The sequence below is a fragment of the Oryza brachyantha genome, chromosome 11 (assembly GCF_000231095.2).
Source record: "Oryza brachyantha chromosome 11, ObraRS2, whole genome shotgun sequence".
Classification (NCBI taxonomy): Eukaryota; Viridiplantae; Streptophyta; class Magnoliopsida; order Poales; family Poaceae; genus Oryza; species Oryza brachyantha.
In genome coordinates this window covers 3475529-3495289 of record NC_023173.2, presented here as the reverse complement: position 1 = coordinate 3495289, position 19761 = coordinate 3475529, and the positions used below count along the sequence as shown (strand labels likewise).

At 39.6% G+C, this 19761-nt stretch overlaps 3 protein-coding genes across 3 annotated transcripts; all 3 read left to right on the top strand.

Moving 5' to 3' along the window:
- Positions 1–1575: 1575 nt before the first annotated feature.
- LOC107305261 (atherin-like) lies at positions 1576–4913 on the top strand. Its single transcript, XM_015842330.2, has 2 exons — positions 1576–2628; positions 4194–4913. The coding sequence occupies exons 1-2, from the start codon at positions 1667–1669 to the stop codon at positions 4258–4260; spliced, it is 1029 nt and encodes a 342-aa protein (XP_015697816.2). The 5' UTR covers positions 1576–1666; the 3' UTR covers positions 4261–4913.
- A 6110-nt stretch (positions 4914–11023) lies between these two features.
- On the top strand, positions 11024–16995 carry LOC102716729 (TOM1-like protein 3). The gene is made up of 10 exons (XM_006662744.3): positions 11024–11315; positions 11417–11560; positions 12482–12560; positions 12825–12923; positions 13002–13115; positions 13318–13490; positions 14226–14307; positions 15120–15205; positions 15318–15557; positions 15789–16995. The coding sequence occupies exons 2-10, from the start codon at positions 11454–11456 to the stop codon at positions 16579–16581; spliced, it is 1773 nt and encodes a 590-aa protein (XP_006662807.1). The 5' UTR covers positions 11024–11315; positions 11417–11453; the 3' UTR covers positions 16582–16995.
- A 955-nt stretch (positions 16996–17950) lies between these two features.
- LOC102716451 (zinc finger CCHC domain-containing protein 10-like) lies at positions 17951–19761 on the top strand. The gene is made up of 2 exons (XM_006662743.3): positions 17951–18039; positions 18596–19761. Exon 2 carries the CDS (start codon positions 18640–18642, stop codon positions 19450–19452), a length of 813 nt encoding a protein of 270 aa, XP_006662806.1. The 5' UTR covers positions 17951–18039; positions 18596–18639; the 3' UTR covers positions 19453–19761.

The window sequence follows — 19761 nt, the reverse complement described above, 5'->3', positions numbered from 1 at the left end:
TAATTATTAGAAAAACTACGGAACGGTTCACAGTTAATGAAATTTTTTCTTTTTTTTCCTTTTTGTGTTTTTCTTTTGTTTAGTCTCGGCCAATGGCGACCTACCAAATACTGCTTACTTTAAGGTGTTAAAATCAAGGCACAGAAGAGAGAGGTAGCTAGCAAATAACACGAGATAAGATGGAAGAGACCTTGGCTAATCACGAGTAGCTGCTGGATACTGCAGAGTGTACTACGCTACGACGGGACGCGGCGGCCTGTCCTAGCTGAACACCATGGCCGCCGAAGGAGGAGTAGTAGGAGGTGGTGGGGTCGTCATCGACGGCAGCGGTTGATACCATCAATTATCATCCGGTATCATTTGATACTTGTTGATACTAAGTGGTATTAACAAATATCAATATGGTATCATCCAATGTACAAATTATAACATATGTATACATATTGAAATTAGACGATATATTCTGGTATGATGTGATACCACAAAGTAACTACTGATACCATACTGGATGATACCTAATGGTATCATCTGGTATCGTATGATACCTGATGATACTAAGTGGTATCAACACTTGTTTTATATGATATCATCTAGTGGTATCATGCTGATACATATGATACCATTTAGATCAACACTTGTTTTATGTGATATCATCTAGTGGTACCATGCTGATACATATGATACCATTTAAAACCATATGATACTGCTTGGTACCATCTAGTACCATGTGATACATGCATTTTTTTGAGTTTTTCTTGTCACGCGACGCTATGATACCAAATGAAACCAACTGGTATCACATCAGTGGTATCATCTGGTACCAGCTACGCGCTGGTAACGTGAGGCGCATCTGAGCGCGAAGTCGGTAGAGGCGTACGACACGCTGCGGCGAGAGCGCGACGTCGGCAGAGGCAGACAGACGACGACAGAGGTGGGCAGAGGACGGCGGAGGCGGCGGCACATGGCGATAGCGGATGCGAGCGATGACGGAAGCGGGCGGCACGCGGCGATGATAGACGCGCGGGCAGGGTAGGCGGCATGCGACGTGCCAAATTTTAATCATTAAATATCCCGTACTATAACGGGATTCCGTAGACTAGTCGTTCTCAAGTATAATAATACGTGACAGTGAGAGCGTCACTCACAAACACATCTTACACAAAACCTCACACATTTATTAACGCTTTTATCTATTTACTATATACAAATAACCGTCGGTCGAATTACATGAACACGTGACAATATATAAAAACACACCCCAGCATCTGACATGGCACGAGGTTGGTGTGTGAACAGTGGCCGCTGTCTGAAGGGTTTTACCATGGCTACAGTTGTACGGAATGGACCCTCACCTGACGGACACCCATCAGCCGCGCGAGCTGCACTTTGCCAACCCAAATGATTAATTTAATCCAATCCAATGAATTTATTTAATTAAAATAAATAAAAGGCGTACTCCCTCCAAATTTAAATCCGGCCTTAAATCTCTCGCCTCCCACCAACGACTTGCTGCACCGCCATCGCTTTCCTCCTCCGCTTCTTCCTCCCCGTGCAGTGCTCTGCTCCCCTCCGCCCTCTCGATCTCCTCCACCACCTCGCCATTATTACCCACCCCGCCTCCTCCTCTTCCTCCTCTCTGTTCGTGCGTATCTTTCTCTGATTCGCGATGGTGCCGTCGGGGCAGAGGCGGCAGGAGTTCAGCTTCCAGGGGTCGTCGCCGTCGTCGATGGCGGCGGCGGGGGGAGCGGAGTTTGAGAGGATCGGAGTGAGGATGAGGAGCCCGCTGGGGAACCCGATGGCGCTGAGGGAAGGGGAGGAGGAGTCGCGGTGGCTGCAGGCGTCGCAGATCGGCTCGCCGGAGTCTGGGTCCGGCACGCCGTCGCCGCAGTTCTGGGGGCAGCAGCAGCACCGCGGGGGCGGCGGTCAGCAGGTGCACTTCCACCGGCTCTACCCGGCGTCGGCCGGGAGCTCGCCGTCGCGGGCGCAGGCGATCGCGGGTTACCGCCGCGAGATGCTCGACCTCGTCCGCGGCCTCCCCGAGTCCGCCTACGAGCTCTCCCTCCGCGACATCGTCGAGTCCCCGCCCGCTCCTCCTCCGCCGCCGCCGCCGCACCCTCTCCCTCCTCCTCCTCCCACCCCGCCACCAACCACCACCGCCACCACCGAAGCAAAGATCGCCGCCGCGGCGGCGGGCGCCATGGACGACGAAGCCAACAAGAAGCAGAGCAAGAAACAGGGGAAATCCACCACCACCACCACCAAGACCAAGACGAGGAAGCAGAGGACGCGGAGCCGGAGCCTCGACCGCAGCGCGAGCCTCGACACCGGCCTCCTCATCAAGCTCTTCCTGCCGCTCTCCGTCGGCGGCGGGAAGAAGAAGGTGTCCCCCAAGCCCCCCGCCTCCGGCAAGAAGAAGACGGCGACGAAGAAGAAGCAGCAGCAGGAGGCGCAGCAGGAGGAGGAGTGGTGGAACAAGGGCGAGTTCAGCGAGGCCGGCAGCAGCAGCAGGACGAGCAGCACCAACTCTACCAACAGCAGTAGCAGCGGCGGCGGCGGCCATGGAAGCAGCGGCGGGAATGGCCATGGCGGCAGCAACCCAAAGGCTCTGACAAACAGGAGTAGGAGCAGGTAATTAAAAAATAAATTTCCCTTAAAATTGCTATATTTTCCATTGTTTCAGTTCATAATTTATGTTTAATTTCACTGGATTTTTATTTTGTCATCTCTGTTTTTGTTTGAAATGGGAGTTTCATCAGTTTGTAGCTGTAGTATATTAGTTGGGAAATTAGTTAATTAATTTGTTGAATGGAATATTTAGTTCCTATTTTAAAAGGAAGTACTGTAGATCAGAGTTTGTTTGAGGATTTAGGAGTATTTTGTATGGATGAGCTGGGTTGCAGCCTAGGTTGATGGAACTTAATTTAATTGTAATTTGGAATTTCACACTTTGTAGTTAGACATTTTGTATGGAAATACCGAAATTTAAGAAGTAACCGGCTTTGGCATAATTTAATCTTCATTTTTGTAGAGTTTTCCCTCACAATACAAAAAATGAATTTGGTTTTCAAGAAAAATAAAAAAAACAATAATAATATGAATGTATTTCCACTATTGTGGAAGATTTTCTGCCTTTAAACTTTTTCCTGCCAGTTAGCATCTCTATCCCAAGAACCCTCTTTTCCAACAGATGAAGGAGACAAATAGTACCTCTAGAAGATAACTTTTTGAAGAAAAAAAACTAAATTCTGAGGTCAAGAGCTCACACGTAGCCACAAACTAAATTCAAAGTCTGGAGATGGTAATAGAATAGATCAAATTTCAAGGTTTGTCAGCAAATACGTCAAGTGTGAGAAAAAAAGTTCAGCTTAGGCTGCTAAAAACAAGACACAAAATTACACTGCCCCCATGAGGAAGTAAGTGTGAAGCCATCAAGCTTGGAGGGCAGATTGGTCAACACGGCTGGAGAAAGAGTCATAGCTTCAAGTCCATCTTTGTTTCATCACAACCTAACTTATTAGCAGTCAATCTGTTTTACCTGTAAAAAAGTGTTCTTGGCAAAGGGGCCATGACTTGAAATAGTCGTTTGTTCACTCCTGGTTTGGTTTTTGTAGGTTCAGAGTTTCAGAAAAAAAAATGCTTGGTTTATGGGTTTCAGAAAATCTTCCATATGCCCATCATTTTGTCGACAATTTGGCCCCTGTTTAAAGAATGTGTGTTTAACTTGTTTGCATTTTGGATTCTAGCATCACACATTAGTAATCAATAATTTCTGGGTTGCACTAGTGATCCTTGAAAATTGGTCATCAGATAGATTGTTTCAGACTAGTGTGACATTGTTGTAGGGTCATTTTGAATAGATTTAACCACAGTTGGATGCTAAATGGACTCCAATCATACATCCAGCTTCTGATCAAACAAAATTTTGCAGTAGGATCTTTCTTCATGTTGGCTACTTTCGTTTTTGTTTCTTTTGGAAAAGCTTAACCTAAGGCCGGCTTATTGTCACCTGAATCCCAATCATTGCATAAAATGCTTTAGGGCATTTTGACGACCTATCGTGCTATTCACCAGTTGCAATTCTAATCATCATCTTCCCATTAGGGACTAGAACATATCTAATTCAGCTTATGATCTAACAAACCCACTTGAACTTTAGAACTCTAACGAACACATTAATCTTTCGTTTGGTGCAGAAAGAGAATTGGGTGCTATGGTTTCTTCAAGGCAAACAAAAGCAAAAATGGAGGCACTGAAGATTAATAAATCATGCAGATGATGCAGTGGGCTAGCTACACCCAAGAGGATATAAAGCTCTTGTCTAGTGATCTGCTTATACAGGCATCAGCATCCAAAAGGAGCTCATGAAAATGATGCAAAATGGCCAACTTTTTGCATACATAAAACCAGTGCAAGATGCATTGAAAGATATGACACCAGTGGACTTGTAATTGTGCACCATTATCACTGATCCACAGTTTCACACACAGAGAAATTAGAGAGAGGGAATGCATAATAATGCATGGGACAATATCCTGCATTGGCACTGAGATCTTCTGCTTGCCACAATTTCCTGTACTTTCTGACAGTCTCACATCTCCTGTACTATTTCTCTGTCTGTACATGTCAATGTAATAATTAATCTCTTTGGTTTTTTGTTAGTTGCTAATTAAAACAAATATTTGTGGATGATGACACACCAGTTCAGTAGTTAGCTTTTGCTTTTATGAGTTTGCCTTTCTTGACAAAGTTGTGTGTTCAACCAAATGGCCAACTAATCAAGGATAATCAAGATCTTAAACAGAGATTCAGGCCTAATAAAAGTCTTCGAGGTCAACATGCAATTCCTAGCATCCCATCAATATGCATTCTATGGTTTTGCTTTGCACAATACCTGCTACAAAACAATGTTGGATAGATCATAGCTATCTTTTTAGCCTTCATCGCTAGTTCAGATGTAATGGAACGGAAAAAGCAGATTAGTTGAACCGATGAAGTTGCTTTCCATGTGAATTAATGATTGTTAATGCAGTGTGTGGAGCTAAATGGAATCTAGCTTCTTACAAAAAGGAATAAAAAGGATGGATTCTAGCCATTTAGGTTTCTAAAGTGTACATCTCAAATAAAAAGTTCCTAACTGTAGTTGAGGTGATCATGCAATGCAAAGGGAACTAATCACTTCTCCTTTTTAATGTGTCCCATGTGCAGTACATCTTGTGTACCATAAGTCAATTTTCAAAAGATAAAAAGGACAACTAAGGCGGCATTCGTTCCCATGCTTAGCAGGTCAAATTACCTATTTTTTCACGCACTTCCTAAACTACTAAAATATATATTTTTTATGAATATTTTTTTAGGAAAGTTGTTTTTAAAAATCATATCCATTTTTAAATTTTTATATGTAATAATTAATTAATCATATACTAATTTATATTAAGTATAATTTATTATTAAGTATGCTTTTCGCTCCGGTTAAACGGTAGACAGCAGCCTGCACTGTGCAGTGCGAGCAAGCGAAGCGAGGCCTAATTAAAATTAGGCTTGTGGGCTTGCTATTAAACCAACAACTTATGGAGGCCCATATTGAAAAGCTTAGAGAGTTTTCTAACACAGTAATAAGCATGTAGGCTACAGCTTAGAGAATTTTGTTTTCTTCTGAAATGGTAGAATACTGGGAAATCCTACATGCTTTCAAAAGTAGTATTTGTTTTTATGAAATATAGTATAAATATAGACACTGTATGTGGACGCAAACACTCACTCTTATAAATATACATCATACCTCTATAAGTACCTCTAAGATATTATACCAGCATATTTTAAAATTGACAGAGTCGGCACAAACACCTCATTATCACATACACCCCCTGTCACTAAAAGAATAATTAATTAGCCATTAATACGAGCAAACAATACTAGAATGGTTACAGCGAGGGTTTTATAATACAACAATAACCACTCGATTATCATGGTTATCGATCCTATTAAACCAGTGTACATTTAGAAACTGCTCGATAAACAACTTAGTTCCCAAAGCACAAACTTTTAACAAAATCCAGTAAATTATGCTTAAATTTCACCGGTTTCATGGATGGAACCGATAGAGAGTGATTAGTTGTTGACAGGTCTTATTTGTGAACCTGGTGATGGCTGCTATTGGCTGGATTCGCTGGAATGCACGATGCATGAGGATTAAGAACTCAACAAAACCGTATCGGCTACCAAATGGTCAATGTAGGAATCTAGTTACATCCATGCGACTGGAGGTCTGGAGCAGGGAAGCTTTGGAGTTAGAGCAAGTTCAACGGTACAACCAAGTACTAGCTCTAATTCATCTATATACAATCTAATAGTTAATTTATATTGTAGTTACCTACAAAACATCAATGTATGGTCTCATACACATATTTTACCTTGGAGCCTGTGTACAGCTAACTATAAATTAGTAGCCCACATCTTTTCTATCCTCTCTTATCTTTTTAAAATATACTTATAGCTAGCTTATATATTGTACCTGCTCTTAAGGATCATTTGTTCTGAAACTTGTACGTTGTATATGCTGAGGTTGTGTTCTTCTCTTCGTATTATTATTAGTTTTTTCCTCAATTTTTATGTGAATGTTTCATAAACTGCTAAACAATATATTTTTAAGTAGATTTTCTAGTTAACTCCATTGCTTACAATGTTAAATAGTTATTACAAAATCAGATATTTTTTATCTTTAGTTAGAAAGGAACACATGCTTTATTACCTCGGTGGTCTAAAAGAATATGTTTACTACTTAACGTCGGTAAACAAATTTTTGGATGTTTGTATTTGGGTTTCTAAGCAGATTTTAGGATTTAGTAGGTTTTAAAAAAGCATTTTTGCACTAATTTGCATGATTTTAATTATTTTAATAATTTCAGAGCCAATCAGATGCTTAGAAAATAAATCTAAACAATTCAAAATTTAAAAAATGGCCATTAAAGGGAGTAGAGGGGATTATTTTATAATCTACTTAATCTAAATAATGTATAAAAACTTTTTTTTTGAATGGAGGTAGTATTAATGATAGAAGCCCCAATACACGGTGGGTCGTGAAAGAAATTGTCAAGAAAACAAAACTGAAGATGCAACAGACTCACCGTTGAGAAGTTATGACGTCTTTTCGTGTACTAAGGCTATCCTCAATATAAGTTTTATGGACACGATTACCTAGAGTGACATGTCGTCTAAAAAGTTTGAAACTAGGATAAAACACCTCTCTCTTAATGCATAGTTTTATCTATTGTTGTTTCCTAAGTTACCTACAAGACACAAGTTGTCTAGGTAACAGTGCATAGTCATCTCCAAGAAACTCATTTCATCTCTCTTTATTAATATTTTGCCACATCATCAAAAATATCTACACGGTGTTCTATTTATTGCCCATAAAACTCCCATTGAGATTGACCTAATTGCGACACATGGGCCACTATAACTTAATTTCTAATTGCATATGGAGCCGTTTGGTGGAATGTTTATTTATTTATTGTCAAGATATATGTGGAACTTAGGCATAACAAACGAGGGAAATTGGGTCAACCAGCTCTACCCTTGCTTGCAACCACATGTAAATAAACCCACGAGGCCATGACCATGAAGGTATATCTTTGTCGCTTTATTTTTTTATTTAGAAATAGCTTTGCTGGTAATTAATTAAGGGTGGATTGAAAATGGTTAAAAAATGATAGGAAAACATTTTAAACCATTTCCACAACCATATTTTCTTTTTTTAGATGGAATCGAAAACAGTAACATATAAATGAAAAAATATATTGGAAAACCAAAAACAAAACTATTTGATTGGAAAGGTGATGGTATATATAACTAAATTTATCAATTAATGAATATACATATATATATATATATATTCATTATCATTCATATAAATCTAAATAATGCTAGAAAGACTTATATTGTGAAACAGAGGGAGTAATATATGTTGGAAACAACGAACTACAACATCACATAATTAACTATATCAATCTAGCATGATTGCGTAAGTAGAACCCAAATTCATACGTACTGGCTACATTCAACACAAATACGTAGAACATGGTTGGCAAATTGATAATAACTACTAATAAATTTGCTTACGTGATAATAATTATAAATTGGACTATACATAATAAATAATAAGTCAATAGATTATAATAACACGATCCACAAACACTACGTAGGTTTGGGCTAGTTGGTGGACTGTCGGGTTGGCATGGGCTTGGAGTATATCACAATAATATTTTAACTGTATTATATAAATGGAAATTATCATAATAACATACCTCTTTTGTTTTATAATATAAGACTTTCTAGCATTATCTAGATTCATTTGAATGCTAATGAATATATATATATATATATATATATTATATACATTCATCAATTGATGAATTTAGCCAAGACTGAAAAATCTTCCTATACGAAACGGAGGAAGTAGTAATTTAATAAAATGGTCGATAATTAGTCGAACCATTTCTTTCAGTTCCATATCATTACTGTTTTTGCTTTTGATAATTACCGTTTGTGTATTATCTTGTTGGTTCACTCTACGAACGATGTATAATCGGCTATTAATTATCATTACTTTTGCCCTCGGAGCATCTCCGACGGTATCCAATATATGTCCCTAAAACTTATTTTTAGAAAATTAGTCAAAAATCAATCTTCAAAGTGTCCAATATCTGTTCTAAATTTGTAAAAATGAGTTAGATTTGAAGATATTTTTAGTGCTCCCAATCGCTCTAACCGGTAAGCATAGGAGGACCGTTTGGAGTTAGAAAAGACTTATGTGGATAATTTTTTGAGACAACGCTGAATATAATAATTTTGAGACTTGATTTTCGGCTCTATCTTATATACGCTCTTTAAGGGATCCCAGAACCAAGGTTAGCTTTATGGCGATAGGAAGATCACGTCTTAAGAGTCAGATCTAATCCAACCTTAGTCTTGCTTAACCACAACAAAGAATTCAACAACAACAAAAAAGAGTTGGGTGGCAAACAGCAAGCAATTTTGGCCTGGAACGGCAAGGATGAGCAAAGCTTGCTTGTTTCTGCATCAACTGGTGTGCCAGCGCGGTTGATCGTCAAATGGAAATCCTCTTTGCCCAACGGAGACGGCGTTTTAGTGGGCGGTGGGCCCACCAAGCTGGTCCAATTTGGAGCTTTGATCGTCTACTGATTAAAGCTGAAGGTTGGTTTTCATTGAATAATTCATGTGGGGTTCGTTTACACTAGTAGTATTAGTAGTATTATGAATGGTACCAACTATAAATCATTTCAAGCTATATACCTATTAATTGTTATATGTTCTAATAATATGTACTTTCCATGTGATAGGAAATTAAGCACTCCGTGATACATTAAATACTCCCTAAGTTTAAAAATTGTTCCTATTATTTAGAGAAATACACTACAACTCTGCTGCTTAGAAGCGGAGTCATCCGTTCTTCTCCATATCCCACTTTATACAGAAACTATTACTTCAAAAAACCAGATACAAAAATTAAGTGATTTCTTTAAAAAAAAACTATTTCTTTAATCTATGGGCCTTCATCTACTGTATGACACTTTTTTCCCTCTATAGGCCTACACAGTCCATCCTTAATTGTATGGACCTGTTGCTATGCATGTGTATATATTAATAGTTTATCTAATGTTCAAAGTTTATTATGTTCGACAACACCAAATAAACATATTTTTAATTATACCTACCTCCCACTCTCCCACTATATTTAATAATAATAGAGATATTTAAGGATATGTCACTCTTAGATGTGACAGTTAACATATATGTCTATGCCATGTGGATTTGAGACCCACGTGTTTTAGACATGTAGAGTAAATACTCGATCTCAATAATATAGTAATGGTAAATAATTAAATGACCTTCATAAATAGGGAAAAGAAATAAACCAACCTATTTCTTCAACCAAGTTAACTAACCCAAATTCTCTCGTTTTTTATGTAATTTTCCCAAATATGTAATGTCTTAACATTTTATGATAAACAAAAGAGTAAAGAAATAAAACTGAAAACTACGGTTGAGAAATAGACTTATCTCAAAGATAAGGATATTAAATGAGTGAAAATGACTTAAACGGGATACGTTATATAATTTGTTTGCTATGTAGGTTTTCACATTGTACTTGTACCAGCCCTTGACGTAACCAAATTATAGAACTTGCTTACTTAGCAAGTATCCATATACAATGGTCCTACTTAGGTATTAGGAAAATGATTCCTTATGCCATGCCATAACCAGTGTTCACGATTCTGACGTCGGATAAAAACCACCCGTGAGCAATTTCTCTAGATTTTGCTAAAACCATTATTAAACCGGCAAAAACGACGAACTTTGGTCAACTTTTAAAAGTTTAAAATCCAGTTTGAATATTTCTGAATTTATCCCCAAAACCAAACATTTCATGTTATAGTTCCAATCTAGGAAGTTCAAATTTCGTGAAGTTGAAACCAATTTTCACTGGTTTTGTAAATCCTCGTCACAACTTGGTATGACATCTCACCATAACAGCATGCTAATCATCTATGACTTACTCACGTGATAAAAAGAAAAATTAAACCCTAGAAAGAAAACCAAACCTATATTACCATGATCTAGAATAACGTCGAATGTTACGTCCATACTTATTATCCCACGGTCCTAAACCATAACGTCATAAAATAGAACTAAGATCCCATAACGACATGTTACACGCTGCACGTAATTTCAATAGTTTATTTTTTCTAACGAAATGTTACGGTTTCCATTCTACAGTAATTTTACATGGTTTTATTGGCTAAACAGCATCATAGAAATTTCAAACTTTCTTTGGATCACAGGAATTTACAAAAAATTTTAGAGAAAATAGTTTAATTCCTCCTCCAAACTGAAGAGGGCCTTAAATTTGCATCAAACGGCATAGCACGAGTCACGCTGCAAACTGCATGAGATCTGACTCCCACGGAATATAAAGTTTGCAGGCTCTCGCTTTCACACCAGAAATGAAGAAACAAAGAGAGGAAAAGTCTTCGGCCGCGTCCTTGGTTGCCTAGTCTACCACCCTCTCCTACCTTTCTCATTCCTCCTCCTCGCCGAACCAAAAATTCCTCCAATCCTACACCTCGCTCGACTCCTCCCACGCATCCCTCCCGTCCCTCCCGTCCCGGGCGCGCCCAGGAACCCCCGGATCGGAGGAGGAGCCCGTCTCCGCGCTTCTTGCCGCCGAATCTTGCGGGGTTGGCCGCTGGCAGCTCAGATTCGGCGAGGGGGTTGGAGTTCTTGCCGGGTCAAAGGTGCGGTTTTGCGGGCGGAATTGGGCTGGGAGCGGAGGGTTTGTACGGAAAGGTGGGGGATTTTGGGGGGCTGATTTGGGTGGGTTTGGCTTTTGATGCAGGATTTAGGGTTTTTGTGTGTTTGGGGGAGGGGAGGAAATGGCGACGGCCGTGGCGTGCGCGGAGAGGGCGACGAACGACATGCTGATCGGGCCGGACTGGGCCGTCAACATCGAGCTCTGCGACATCATCAACATGGATCCCGGGTCTGGCCGAAATGCCTCCGTTGGATTTACCGTTCTTTTGTTTGTTTGGATTGCTATTTACTATCGTATCGTATAATATCGTGGGAAGGAGTGTTCATAGCGTTCAACCACGTGTGATTTAGTAGGGTTCTGATGGCATCGTTGCACAATTGTGTGATTCAGTTGTGATTGCGTTCGTTTGTAGTGTCTTGTTGAAGCCATGTTTGCTTACAAAATTGTAGGTTTAATGCTTCTTCCATAATGCCTTGAATATGTGGTTTTTGCTAGCTGTTTGTTCTGTGATTGCGGAGTATATGTGCTTTGATTTTTTTTTTAAAAAACAAACTATTTCAGTTTTTGTCTTTCAAATTGATTAGGAATTTGGAATATTAGGTTGTACAGTTGTTAGCTTAGAGATCATAATAATTCGATAATTGATGATAGTTTGTGGTTGGTTAGTTGAGCTATAATCTCATGGAGGGCACTGATCTTGGTGATGAGTTGGTGTCATTTGTTGTTGAGGTGTAGTTTTGGCGTGACATCATTTTTTGCCATGATGATATCAGCAACCAGTGCATAGGAAAAAAAGAACTTAGTGATTGTTGTTTCTCTACTCTACCATGTATTGGTTCCATATATAGCTTCGGTAATTTTTAAAGGCTTCCAAGATGACCATTATGTCTCACTGGCGGTAAATTGTTTTTTTTTCCTAATTTGTGACATTTGATATCATTAAAATCTGTGTATGTGACACCACTAATTTGGATATTTCGCTATTAATTTGTTGATAGTTCATTTCATGGTTTAGTGATACATATTGCATAATGTGTTTCATATATTGAAATTTGTTACATAATTGTTGGTCTTAAATACTGTTTGCGATGCAACTTTCAATTTGTCATGTTTTATACTAAGCATTCTGATATGTTTCCTGAAGTGCAGACAAGCAAAGGATACACTCAAGCTCCTAAAGAAACGCCTTGGAAACAAGAATTTAAAAGTGCAAATTCTGACACTTTATGTGAGTATTTCAAGACTCCTTGTATATTGAGACTTAGTATGCTATGTTCTGATATATTATCTTAACAACGTGAGTTTTATGTAGATTCAGTGATAAATTGAGAATTCGCCTATCTTCACTAGCTATACAAGTTTTAGATGTTACTTGTGCTTCTTCCAAATTTTGAGAGCTACAATCAGCGTATATAGGTTCTATGTTGACGTTTATCTCTTGTTTAATGTGCTGATTTGCTGTTTGACTGTGTCCATCTGTCTTCCTTTTCAGGTGTTAGAGACTCTAAGCAAAAACTGTGGGGACGTTGTTTACCAGCAAATCATTGAGCGAGACATATTAAGTGAAATGGTTAAGATAGTAAAGAAAAAGGTGAGGATAATACTTACATCCAGTGGCTAACTACTGCTTTCCTACATTCTTATGCATCCTATTTGATTGTGGTTTCAGCCAGATTTAAATGTTCGGGAGAAAATATTGAGTTTGATTGACACATGGCAAGTGGCTTTTGGAGGTCCATCTGGTAGATATCCCCAGTATCATGCTGCTTACCAAGAACTCAGGGTACCATCTATGTTCCTTACATTCTTTTTGTTATTTATCCTGATAACACTGAACTCGTCTGCTTGAGTAGTAATCCACTCAACTTCAATCTGTTCTTCACTTTGTTTTAATGGAAACTTAGATCTGCAACAACCTTTTGAGTGAGTATTCAATTGCTTCTGTCCAAACTGTGAACAAGATATCTTCTTGACCCTGTGTGCAGAATGCTGGTGTTGATTTTCCACCTCGAGAGGAAAACACAGTTCCGCTGTTTACACCTCCTCAAACTCAACCATTGAGGCAACCACATCTATATCCACCACCAGGTCAAAGCTATGAAGATGCAGCCATACAAGCTTCTCTTCAATCTAGTGCCCCTCCTGCACCTGCCTTAAGGTATTTTTTTTTTGTTCTAATGCAAATTTTGTTCCTTTTGACTTGTCCACTTCAAGCATACTGTTATATTCATCAACCATTTCTTTATGCCTTGTTTTGTTCCCTTTTCCCTAAAGATTGTTATTTGCCCTTCTTCCTTGAGGCTAAGACCCGCATTTATACTTTCCAGTTATGTAACATTTATTTTGTATAAACAAGAATGCCCTACTTTGGATGGAGGTTTCTCAAACTCACAGTTGTGAAAAGCATGTAACACAGCATCTATCAGAAATATCAATCAAGCTACAACCACATTAAGTTGCTAGTAAAATTTTTTTCTTGGAGTATCCCATCTAACAATCTCCGATCTAAAGCTAGAACCTCTAATTCTGATGGTTGTCATTGCCAACATCCTTGTTTGCCCTCATCATAAACTCTAAAGCATACCGGCAAGTAACAGTGACACATTACATTAATAGTAATTTTGGTTTCCTGCAAGATATTCATAGAACTAAGGCCATGCTAACTTTACAAGAATTTGATACGTACATTGGTATTTCTAACAACAAAATACAGAGGCGTTAATCATGCCAAAATGAATACTTATTGCCTCGTGACATTTAGTTTCATCATCATGCTAAACAATGCATGAATACCTGTAGTTGTGTTTATTAAAGTATTTCACCATTTTTGCAAGTTTACAGAACTGCTTTAGTTATAATCTGCCTTTAATTTCTTGTTCAATCTCCATTACAGTCTAAGTGAGATTCAGAGTGCTCGAGGAATTGTGGATGTGCTGGATGAGATGCTAAATGCATTGGACCACAGACACCCTGAGGTGACTTTCTAAAACATTAAAGTTTGGTGCATTAAAGTATAATCCTCATATCTCTTCTGTAGCTTCTTTTACTGGTAAAAGCTTTAATATGACCTGTCATCTTCTAGACCTGTTTTTCACAGGAAACATAAATCATGTGTTTTGTTTCATATGATCGTAATATTGTATGAAATTGTAATTTCACATCTAATGAGTCGTGAGCTGTGATATTTCGTATAACTTATTCTTGAATTACATAGACGAAATATTGTTAATATGCCGTCTTTGATTAGATCTGTGTAATGGATGATAAAGTAGTTTCTTACTAGACTTTCAAGTTCTAACTTAGTAACATTTTTGTAATACAGTGTGTGATCCATTTAGAGCTTATTCATCCATGCTTCCTCATCTGTTTGCTGAAATGTGATTTTTTTATCAGAATGGATAATGTTTAGCGGCATAGGAGACTAAGGTCATTAGAATAATTAAATAGAGATTCCTAAGCTTAATATTTTTGTTCGAACTTGGTCTGGTATCTTGGGTTAACATAGTATGCCCTGATGTTCTAATGTATTATGACCAAACATAGGATGATAGGAGAATAATAACAAACTATAAATCTCTGTACTATTGAACTTTATTCCATCAGTTTGTGGCAGTCCATGTGACTCGTTCAACTGAAATTGTCCTAGCCAGGATCTTCTTCTCATAAAAGCTGTGGCCTGGTTAATGTTTTTTAGACCAGTTGATTGTTCTTTACCATAACAAAACTTGCACTAGTTTGATGTCTCTATGCTTCTCTGTAAATTTTTGTCTAATAGTGCTTTATGCAGGGTGTGAGGGAGGAGGTCATTGTTGACCTTGTTGGGCAGTGCCGATCTTATCAAAATCGAGTCATGGACCTTGTTAGCAATACAGGGTATGTTTTTTCTTGAGTAATTTCAAAAAGCTATAGCTACTTTGGCTGAAATTTTTGTTCCATATATTTTTCATGTTGTTGTGTGACTGATTGTCCTGTATCCCCTCTGCAGTGATGAGAGCCTTCTATTTCAGGCTCTTGGTTTAAATGATGAATTGCAGCGTGTTCTTCAGCGGCATGATGACATAGCAAAGGGAGTTCCTCCTGGTACAGGGGCACCAGTTCCTACTGCTGCTAATGTAAACCGAGGAACAGCCCCTCCTAGGCCTACTGGAGTTGCATTTTCCCCACTTCTTAATGTACATCATGAAGACGATGAACCAGAAGATGAATTCTCCGTGCTTTCTCGCAGGCAAGCTATATTACTTTTCCCTCCAAGTACCTGCTACTAAGTATTTATCATACATGCTATTGCTATTCTAAGCTTCAGATGGTTGTGGCGATATCAGCTCATATCATTTTGTCAAATTGCAGACTGTTGACTGCTGTTAAGAAAATGTTTTGTTGATATGAATCAGGTTATGTTACCAAGATGCATGGTATGTTTAGTTTCATCAGCTGATGTACAAATATATGCTTGTAGGTCTGCAAGGGATGGCACAGCTGCACAGGGTAATCTGCTTTCTGCTCCAAAAAGTGAAAGGCCATACCCAAGCCCACTTCTTCCGCCACCACCATCATCAAAGAGGCCAGTTTACACAGAGCCAAGCAATGTTGACTATCTTAGCGGTGACTCCTACAAGACAGAAAAAGTATCAGATGACTTTATTAACCCAACTGCCCCAGCCAATATACCTGCACCATCCCACTCAAAAACAGAAACAAATCTACCGCTAAGTTACGATAGCCGATCAGAAAATGTGTCTGATGACTTCATAAACCCAACAGCAGTACCCAGCTTCTCTATGCCTTCTCGTACTATGAGTGAGTCAAATCGTCCATCTGTCAAGAGGCAGGAGAGTCTACCTGATGATGATGATTTTATAAATCCAACAGCTCTGCCTAGTTTTTCTTCATCTTCAAATGCTAACAAGTATGGAGATTCAGGTGAAGATCTTCCAAAAGCTCCGTGGGAACCAACACCTCCAACCTCCTTACCTCCCCCTCCAGCAAGGTATGGCCAAAGGCAACAGTTCTTTGAGCAACAGCACAGCCTTCCTAGTGGTAACAATGGAGGCGGGTACAACGGACTTGTGAGCCAAACAGAAGGCCTCTCTCTTAATCAGAGGAATACTGACAATGAAAGAGGTGCATCAGTTCCAACTGCATCACGGCAGACCAAACCTGAGGATTCTCTTTTCAAGGATCTTGTCGATTTTGCTAAGAACAAGCCATCTTCCCCGTCTAAACCAGCCAACAGCCGCAGGACTCGCTGACTAATGGGTGCTAGGGAAGCACTTTGAGTTGCCAAGCTAATTGGCATTACAGGTTTAGCGGCTTTAGAGATATATACCTCAAATAAGAGTTTCAGTCTGGCTTTCATTACCTTTGGGAATTATTTTGGATGTGCAATGTGTTGTGCATTCGACAGTTAGAATTCAGAGATATCAGATACACTCAGTCATGATCATCCTGGGTGTGTGTTTGTGTAGCAGGATGTCTTATTACCTTTTGCCATATTTTTTCCCCTTTTCCAGCTTCCTGTTCCCATTTTCATTTGCTGTATATATTACTCCATTTGACAGCAATATTCATAGTTCAGGTTGCAATTTGAAGTCAGTGATTACTTACTGTTTGTTTCAGTGTGGTAAAACTGTTAAAATGGCCAGGGAAAAATCAGTAAGCTTTATTTGTAGTGATTTCCTGTGTAGACTTCAGTTTGGCTGCACATATTAGACCACCAGAAACTTGACAAAATTGTGATGGTTTTGTGATAAGTTGTTTCAATTTTTGTTAGAACGTCCCAGTGGTTCGTACTTCCAGAAACTGAGATTGCTCTGTATTGGCACTGTTCATTGACTTGAAAAGTGGAGTGGGATCGTCTTTTTCTCTATCCACATCTAGGCTGCGTTCGGTGCCTCCACTAGTTATTTTATCTCTCTCTTTTTCTGCGGCATGTTTTCTGAACTGCTAAACGGTGTAATTTTTACGAAATTTTTTTATAGGAAAGTTATTTAAAAAAAATCATATTAATCTATTTTATATTTTATTAATAATTAATAATTAATTAATCATGCACTAATCTATTACTGTGTTTTCCGTGGATAACTGACCCACCCTCTCGCTGCTACCGGCCCCTAGTCACGGAAAAACCAGTGCTTCAAAACGTCAGAAAAAATCGAAGTGTTTTCTTTTAAAAAAACTATTTATTTTTTCTACCATCTTCATCCCTTAAAAAACCTATAAAAAATAAAGTGGTTTCTTAAAAAAAAGTGTTCCATGTCATACAAAAATCATCATTTCAAACAAACAATAAATAAATAAAGTGTTTTCTTTAAGAAAAATGTTGCATTTCTTGATGAGGCTGTGCAGTCCCTTACTCCCACGTTTCGTATTATAAAATATAAATATGAAAACTGATGAAATGCCAATTATACAAACCTACCAATAAAGTACAAAATGAGAGGCCGATCGGGCCGCCAAATCCAACGGTCACATCTCCTCCGAGCAGAACCACAGCCCATGGCCGGCCAACTTAGCGCTCGGCCCACCCCGATCCGTTCACTTCACCTCTTCCGATTCCGACCCGCTCCTCTCTCTCTCTCTCTCTCTCTTTCTCTTTCTCCTCGTGGCCTCGCCCCGCCGCCTCCGCCTGCGCCGATCTCCGCCGCCCCACCCGCGAGCGCCGGCGGTGCCTGCTGCTCCCTCCCGCCGCGCCGGATCCGTCCTCGCAGGTGAGCAACGCGCATCCCACTCTCATCCCTTCCTGCCCACGCTTTTTCCTCTTTGCCTAAACCCTAACTTATCTTCTAGATCTGGAAGCTTCTCTCCTGATTTGCCTTAACCCTAGTAATAGCAGTTTAGTTTGTTCCCAAGAAGGAATTTGGGGGGTTCCACCATGCCCCCACGTTAGATCGGCCCCTGGGGAAGTAGTTTCCACTACGACGATTTCGCAATTTCTGTGCAACTGGATTAGTGGAGAGGTGTATTCATCGGATTTATTTGCTTTTTTGAGTTGTACCTCGCAATTCTACGACGTTCTAAAAACTTTTAGCTCTAGGGCTGTTCTTCTTCTTCTTCTTCTTCTTGTTTAGTGATGATTGACCTGGACAAGTGTATGATAATTAGTTCATGCTGTTCTTGTGCTAGTAAACTGCCATAATTTTTTTCTGCATTAATGTGTGGATTTTGATCTAGCAGAAAGCTTATTTGTTGCTTGCATTGGCCTTGTTTTTTTTACTAGCCCATTACTCAATTAGTCCTAATTAATGCATTTTGATTTCCTTGCAGGATTGCTGGCTGTATATGATTTGACTCTTATTGGGTGAACCAAGATGTCTGGAAACGATGACAAGTCTCAGGCTGCTGCTGAGCGAATAAAAGCGCAGGCTTTATCGGCTGCTAAGGGATTGAGCAGAACACAAGCTGAGCGTGCTGCTGCAGCTGCCGCACGCAATGTCAATGCTTATGGGCAGAAAGAGGAGGGACCTAGCCGCTGGCAGGAGAGGAAGGAAGCCAAGAGGCAGATGTATCTGATGAGTACAGAGAAGGCTGTGATACTGGGAGTGAAACCAAAAGCCGCACCGGCTTCCTCTGGTGGTGCATATACCCAATGCCAGAAGTGTTTCCAGCCTGGGCACTGGACATACGAGTGCAAGAATGAACGGGTCTACATATCACGGCCCTCAAGGACACAACAGCTTAAAAACCCCAAGCTGAAGAAGATGGCTGCTCCAGTTTCCTACCAGTTCCAGAATCCTGATCTTGAAAAGGAAAAGGAGGAAGAGAGGAAGCTGATAAAAGAAAAGATGAAGCAGGAGAAGTCTGAGAAAAGCAAACGGAAGAGCAAGAGAAAATACCGCTCACGGAGTGATTCAGATAGTAGTGAGGCTTCTGTCTTTGACTCTCACAGTGAATCATCAGTTACTGACTCTGAACATTCTTCTGGAAGTAGTTCAAGTTACAGTTCCTCATCAGACTCAGAAGACAAGAAGCGGCGACCCAAAAGGAAGCAACAGAAGAGGAGGCACAGAAGGGAAACATCATCATCAGCATCATCGGAATCTGATTCAGAATCTGCATCTGACAGTGATTCTGATGACAAGGGCAGTCGGAAGAAGAGCAGGAAGCGAAGCGATAGGCGCTGAGTTTGAAGAACTGGAGCAGCGTACAAGGACATCAATTGTGATGACTATACTATTATCTACATATCATTTCTTCTCGTCATAATCGTGGATGCAGGTACCAGGTGTCCTTGAACAAGCATGTAACGATTTCTATCCACAACGAGGTGCCCAGGGCCAGTACTGTTTTTTTCCCCTTTTACAAGAGTAGTAACTGAAGCTCTATATCTTCATGTTGTGTGTATGTCCTTAATCACTGTGAGAACCTGTGAATCATGCAACAATGTTTATCTCTCAACTTTGGTATGGTTACATCCCGAAAGTTTTCTGTCA

Coding starts and splice junctions, on each gene's coding strand:
- LOC102716451 (XM_006662743.3), top strand. CDS start 18,640: ATGTCTGGAAACGATGACAAGTCTCAGGCTGCTGCTGAGCGAATAAAA.
- LOC107305261 (XM_015842330.2), top strand. CDS start 1,667: ATGGTGCCGTCGGGGCAGAGGCGGCAGGAGTTCAGCTTCCAGGGGTCG. Junction 2,629..4,193: donor ACAAACAGGAGTAGGAGCAG/GTAATTAAAAAA, acceptor CGTTTGGTGCAG/AAAGAGAATTGGGTGCTATG.
- LOC102716729 (XM_006662744.3), top strand. CDS start 11,454: ATGGCGACGGCCGTGGCGTGCGCGGAGAGGGCGACGAACGACATGCTG. Junction 11,561..12,481: donor ATCATCAACATGGATCCCGG/GTCTGGCCGAAA, acceptor CCTGAAGTGCAG/ACAAGCAAAGGATACACTCA. Junction 13,491..14,225: donor CCTCCTGCACCTGCCTTAAG/GTATTTTTTTTT, acceptor TCTCCATTACAG/TCTAAGTGAGATTCAGAGTG.